The 7,209-nt window shown below is 36.2% G+C and overlaps 1 protein-coding gene across 4 annotated transcripts in view; it reads right to left on the bottom strand.

The window, feature by feature from the left end:
• The window catches only part of EML2 (EMAP like 2), a 1,798,491-nt gene that overhangs the window by 279,004 nt on the left and 1,512,278 nt on the right, over positions 1-7,209 (bottom strand). For all 4 annotated transcript variants that reach the window (XM_044085260.1, XM_044085417.1, XM_044085337.1 and 1 more), the window contains one exon: positions 1,786-1,874. In XM_044085260.1, coding sequence (XP_043941195.1) covers positions 1,786-1,874 — 89 coding nt within the window. The remainder of the gene's footprint in view (positions 1-1,785; positions 1,875-7,209) is intronic.

Genomic DNA, 7,209 nt, shown 5'->3' with positions numbered 1-7,209 from the left:
AAATTTTAAGGGACCCATACACACACACACACACATATATATATATATATATATATATATATATATATATATATGTGTGTGTATATATAAGGTATTCATATATACGTTTTATACACACACACACACACACACACACACACACACTACAACAGAGGAATGAGTAGTTTCAGGGTATTAACTTCACTAATGGGGCTGATTCAGCAATCATCCTGCTACTACTATTAGATATTACCGGCTACAACAGTTTGCTGTTCTTTGGGAAAATTGCATAATGATACTCCAAGCTAGACTGGCTTGTTACAATGGCATTGTTACTTCAGAATACTAGAGTTTTATTCTTGTGTTTATCGAATACCTTCAAATGAAATTCAAACAAAGTTGCAAACAAGAAATCAACTAAAACTTATAAGAAATTTAAAGATAAGAAAACAAACGCATTACAACTGAAGGAGATGCAACTACCAGTACATTCATGTATGAAGCAGTGTTCTATCATAGTGTGAGGGGAATGGGAACAGGAGATGACGGACGACTATTACCCCGAGTGGACACAGAGTGGTATTATCAGCGCTAGTGGCAAAACTGCTATGAGTCTTTAGTAGGTTCCAGATGTCATTATTTGGAAATATAAGCTACTTTTGTTGATGTTTTAAATTTCTGCCTTCTGTCCATACGTCATCCTTTTTGACCTCCAGTATCAACGGAGCTTCTGACCTTCATTGCTTGCAAACACGTTTAATTACTGGGGTGAAATCTTGAAAAGAGAGGTCACTGAATTCATCCCACTCTGAAAGAGGGACTTTCCTCTTTTGCCCTATCCTTGTTCCTCATCTTAAGGGAGAATATTCACAATGATCTTCACAAGTCAGCTAGCTTTGTCTTCCACGGCAGATCCCAATAGCACTTTCTGCAGTCTCATCAATGGATGTTATCCTAGGACTAGAGAATCTAACAGATCATGCCCAAGTGCAGCTTACTCCTCTGGAATCTGGGTCACTACTTGAACCTTGGTCACTAAATACAAAAATGAATGTCCTGCTATCACACCATAAGGATGATGAAAAAAGGTAAATTTTAGGATTAATAGAAAAAGGCTAATTTCTACATAATTCTGTTGAGCAAAGTTGAAGCCATTTCATATCAGGAGTAAAAAGACAGGGTACAAATACAGGACTGTGTGCATCTATATTCATCTGTTTAGGTATGGGGATATAGAAGCATAACATATTAAAAAACGAGAGAGAAGTACACATGCAGTGTGTGTTTGCCAGCATCAGACTTAAGGACAGCCACATATCTGTAATTTAACAAGGCCATGGTTCTGCTCATGGATTACACAGGTTATGTACTGTGCTCTTCAGTAAAAGTATAAAAATGTGGTGGTTAAGGCATAAGGAAGACACATGATGCAATAATCACCTCAGTGTCCAAAAGAGTACCTCCTGAAAAGAAAAATGTGAGGTTCATAGACTACTCTTCTTCAGCATATTGTACTTAATGTTAGAACCAAGATCAGCACTTTAAAAGTCGGAGACAGTGTTTTACAACCAAGTGCATTGGATTATGTTGAAGTTCAATAGATATGTTCAATGTACCTTCCAGTTTTATTACACTATGGTAGTTCATAAAGAGTGACTTCACATAGTACATCAAAATATTTTTTCACAAATCATTTGTTACACAAGACAATAATTACATTGCAAACTATGGGTTGTACTTAAACTTGTGTTTGTAGTAAAATACTTTAATTCTGAACTTCACAAATATAGACAGAAGAAAGCATACCTGGAGAGTACCGCATAACTGAAATCCTTTCATTACCATCTGTGTGAACAGTAACTAGGTCCTTCGTCTCTGTATCGAAAACCATCCACCTGTGATAGAATTAATGGGTTCAGATATACCTCTGCCGTTTTAATATAAAAAACTTTAAATGATTTCATTTTAATTGCTAATGTGAAATCTAAAGACGGTGATAACTTAAGTACATGCATGATACATTAGTTTAAGGGCATCATCTCTGGCATTTTTTAACACATGAATGAAGGGAGGGGTGCAAACTGATATCACCTTGAGAAATTTCAAAAGTGGAAGTTCCCAGGTATCACAACATAGAGGTATTTTAACTGATTTTGATGGATGATTGGTGAGGATTATCTCACAATTTTATCAGGTTTGGAAAAAAACTTAACTGCAGAATGATTTCAAGATAGGAAAATGTATTTTAGGTGGCTTCAAACTATGAGCGTTTATTCTTGCTCGGCTCCAGCAATCCTCTCTTTAGCACCTAATGAGTAATGAGAGTGAAGTGAAAACACCTCTTTACATGTGTATCTGCAATGGACATCTGTATTCATCTCTCCCTTCACTGTGTTAATTGCTTCAAGCCTTATATAATCTTTCAGGATAGCTGCCAAGCAGTGGAAGGACACCACGTCCACCCCATGAAAGAGAAAAGCCTGTTAGATTTTCCCTGCTTGGCCATCCCATGACTGAGCTGCTAACTGAACACAAGCCTGTAACACCACAAAAGAGGGCTTCCTCTCGGTTATGTCACGTCTGCTGAAATTAAGAACAATTATGATAACATGAAACCATTGTAAGAATATTTGATATAATTTCATAGATATCAGCCTATGTATGGGAAAAGATGACAAAATCGAGAATTCATGGGCCAAACAAAAAAAAAAGTTAAACACAAAGTTTCCATGCGTATCAGATGAAAGAGGAGACTGAAATGTAGTGCAACTAGTGTTCCAGGAACTCAAGACAGCACATTTAAAAGAAAAGTCTAGATATTTGACTTTTTCCAGAATCAACAGACTTGCTCCTTAACTGCTGAGGCAGAACTGCAACATTAACAAGATATTCATCGTGTTTCAAATTTAACAAATAAAAAAATAAATAAACTCAAGTTGGACATTACAGAGTTTTGTTAAAACTAATTAAAAGAGAGGTTTTGGGAGGTGGTAAACCTACTGCCATCATTGGGATGACAGCTCCCTGCTTTTCACTGACCTGATGCATATGGGGGGCATGATTTCTGCTGCGCCCAGGTCTTAATGCAATGCAGGATGCTGTTGTAATCTCTCTAATCATCCTTCTGAGCACAAGGGTCATCAGACTTCTAATAGCAGGTTACTCACGAGAGACTCCAGCACAATCACCCAAGCCTGTACTGTACTACAGACCCACCACTACTATGTAACAACATTGTTAAAAATGTTTGGCAGCTTACAATGTCCAACAGCATCTCAGAACTCTTGCACCCATTGTTCTCCATATTTTCTGTGACCTGCTGCCTCCATTCTTATTTCCTACTTTATCTCATCTTTTTTTACTCTTAGAAACCTTTTGCAACTACCAAGACATAGACACAAGTTGCCATTTCAAGACCTCAGCAACTTTAATGTAAGAAAACATATCCATTACTATTCTGCGGAACCACATACATGTAGCTTTATACAGTACCTTGTTCTTAAAAGCACTCCTTTGTGTAAATAGTCTCTCATGTTACTAGATTTTGAGAATGGCTTCTGTAGACAACACTTGCATCGTTATCCTGTCTGCATATATTAACCAATCTTTTCCTTTCTTGTCTTATAAGAAAGTTCCGCAAATGTTTCATGTGTCCTTTACAGAGAAACCGCCACTCTAGCAACAACCTTTCATAGACACTACTACATTTAGCACAGTATTTTGAAGTATTTCAAAACAGATATGGAAGTAATCACTTCTTACTTATTTTCTTCTTGGCATTTGCCTTCTGCTGTATATATTCTTAATATCACTAGTGATTCCAGTTACCTTGTGGTACTGTACGGCCACATTTACATTAATGGACACATCTCTGATTTAACAGTTACCACATGTTATTTACTGACATTTAGTCCATTGTGTTACTACTCAGGAAACGTGTTACTTCACACATGCTGTGTATTTTACGCAGGGTGTTCTAATATTAGTCGAAATGCATGATTGCCATCTGCTCAACAGGATGCATTTGGCTGAGCCATGCTTTGTTTAGAGGAGGTCAGTGGATCATGATATGCACTTGTGCCAGGGTGCAGGAACCTTTAAATACAAGTCTGAGGAGGGTAGCGAGGTCCAATATATGAGGCTGAAGAGCACTTGCCCCCCCCCCCTTTTTTTTTTTTTTTTAAAACATGGAAGACCATGGAACCATTTTTCTGATAAATTTATTTTTAAACTTTACACGCTCATATTGAGCTACTTTAAGTGACTTAATCTGGAAGTTTTATTTTATTTTTTTGTTAGAATTATGTGCCAACTCTGTCAGTGCCTACTCTTTGACCTGCCAGCACACAGGAGGCCAGACTAAGAAGACCAGTGGGGAAAATGCCTAGGCCCATCAATGAACATCAGTAAATTGGGTATTATTTGACAATGCAGTTTACTATTTTTTCTGTTAAAATGCATATTTACCTACCTAAAAAGGCAGAAAGAGAAAGCTTATCTTATTTAAAAATTCTATGTACATTGATATACTTTGCTTTTCAATATCGTAAAAATTTCTCAGGACACGCCCCCCCCCCCCGAGTTTTAATCCTATATGCACACAAATATGTACTTAAGGTATTCATGTCATATCAGATTGTCAGATACCAGCACATAAAATGTTTCATGCATAGCAAAACCCATTATAAATCAGCCACATCTCACATTCAGTGTCAGACCCTCTCTTTCCACAGCTTTCAAAATCCCTCTAGCAGCCATTTTTCTCTAGCCACTAAATGTGACCTGCAAAGTAAGTCAATTCTGCTGACAATGTTTATATACCATAAACTAAACTAAAAAGTATAAAACCTTTGAAAAATGAAGAAAAGGACAATCCAGGAATAAAAATGGTTACCAGAGAAAATGTAAAGCAAACGTTTTCTAGAAAATTGATAAAACATGAAAGAAGTACAATTTTAAGCATTTGCAAGCAAATGCCCATAACTCTGACAAACCTTGTCGAGTTCAGACGTTCATCATATCCTTACCATCATAGACCACCATCACCTAAATAAATTGAATTTCAGCATATGAAGGATCTCTAAAATGACTACCATATAGATTTCATAGAAAAATTCCTCAGGAGTTAAAAGTATAACCTGTACACCTGCACAAAATGTATTTAGTTAAATGATATTAATTTAGAAAAGCAACATATCCATTTAAGTGTAGCATAGGCAGACTAACACAATATAAAGTTAAAAAAATATATACATAATTTCAGCTGTAGCTGTTAATACATGTTCCAGCCTTAAAGTAAAATCAACTGCTTTATCAATTAACAAGTCTAACAACTTGTCTAGGTCAGTGTTAGCAATGAATTACTGTACCCAATCCCACAAATTATGCCGTGAGAAAAAAACTGTCAGACTTAGTTAAGGGTTTAGAAATCTTTCACATTCATACTGATTCCCTGACTCTCCTACAAGGCTGTATGTGCCAACAGCAGACATACATGATTAATTATGATGACATCTAGCCTGTTGTAACAAGCTTTAATAATTTGTATGCCGATATCAAAATTTATCATAAACTCAAGTATACTCCTTAAGCATTGTCCTTGGGATTAAGCACTGCACTAAATTTGTAAATCAGAATCTGTAAAAGTTAACGCAATACACCACAACCAGCTAACATCCAAAATCATTAAGACAATTATTTTCTTAAATCAATATTACATTTCTTAGGACAGAAGAATCACTCAAGCAGAGTAAACAAGAGACAGAAGTATTTACATGCAAGCTCCCATTGGTTCGGCTGTCATACATGGCTTAGTGGTAAATCCCTTTGTGTATGGTGTGCATGGTCCTGGGTTTGAGCCTTGCAGAGATTGTTTATTTGGGTGGGAGGCTGGCATAATGGTTAAGGTGCTTACTTTACAGGCTCAAAGTGCAAGGTTCGATTTTCACAAAGGGTAACTAGCTAGGCTCAAAATGGCCCACAAGGGCAGTTAGCCTAATACTAATCTATGAACCTATACATTAAACATCTTCAAATTTATAAGTACAGCTTATTGTCTCTCCATCATTCAAAGTCTAATATAACAAAAATAAATTCTAGTACATGCATTAAACTTTGCTATCAAGATTAAACACGGTTGATGAAATCAGACATTGGGTCAAAAGTTAAGGGCCATAAAATGGAATTAAGTAAAGTCTTGTATTCCAAGTAAAAACATTCTTATTCAAAACTGCAGTCTCGACATATGAGATAGCTGGAAAAAAGGAACCAATAAGCTAGAATAAGTGCATGACAATTCTTAGCTCTACTGTCATCTATTCAGATTTCTTTTACCATCATCTCTCCATTGGTCTTTTTCAAAAGAAAGGAAAAGGCTCCAATTGCTCATATTGCTAACTATTACCACTTATGGATACACCTTCTTCAGGTATACTTCCCAAATGCACTGTGCCTTCAACAGAAATATGGAGTGTGTCTTTGATTTTTCCTTCAGCATTATCACATATATAAATCGCCGGTAGAGTCATTTTCAGTTGTGCAGCACACAAAAGCAGAAATTTGATTATTTTTTAAGGTAGTCTTCCTCTTTCTACTTTTTGATGAATAATCATGGTCAGACAGAACTGCACAGTCGGCAGTTTTCACAAGCTTTCCCCAAGGACCACGTTTTAGAAATAACTTTCTCTTTCACAGTGTTCAGATGAAAATGAGGAAGGGTCTATGGATCATTTCCCTTTGATGTTTAAATGTTCAGGGAGAAATGCCCGATTCTTTACCTATAAACTTTTTTTGCTAGATAACCAAGTCCATTCAGGTTTTCAGTAATGTATTCTACAAATCTAGTCTCATCTTTCTACAGAAGGATGGCAGTAAACTACAGATTATTTTTGTCCTCATTCTTCCATGTCTGTTTTTATTCCATAAATTCTGTCTTAGATTCTTGGGAAGACCTTCCCTTCAATTACAGTAATGGGCATGACTATGCAGACAGAGCAGTTTCCATACCTTCCAGCCTTTTATTCAAATGACAAATATAACCTGACAAGGTGGAATTAATCTTGTGTAATTCAGTCATAATTTGCTCAAATCTAAAATATTCCACATCTTAGATTTTTGTCCTGGTGTTTATCAGAATATAGCTAAGAGTCTTGTAACAACTGTGTTTCATGCAGAAAATTTGAGTAATTTTTTTCTTCTTATTTCTTGGCATGAAGATATGCCACACATCCA

The sequence above is a fragment of the Protopterus annectens genome, chromosome 1.part0 (assembly GCF_019279795.1).
Source record: "Protopterus annectens isolate FY-2018-M chromosome 1.part0, PAN1.0, whole genome shotgun sequence".
Taxonomy (NCBI): domain Eukaryota; kingdom Metazoa; phylum Chordata; order Ceratodontiformes; family Protopteridae; genus Protopterus; species Protopterus annectens.
The sequence above is the reverse complement of the archived record's forward strand: the minus strand, read 5'-3'. Positions and strand labels throughout refer to the sequence as shown.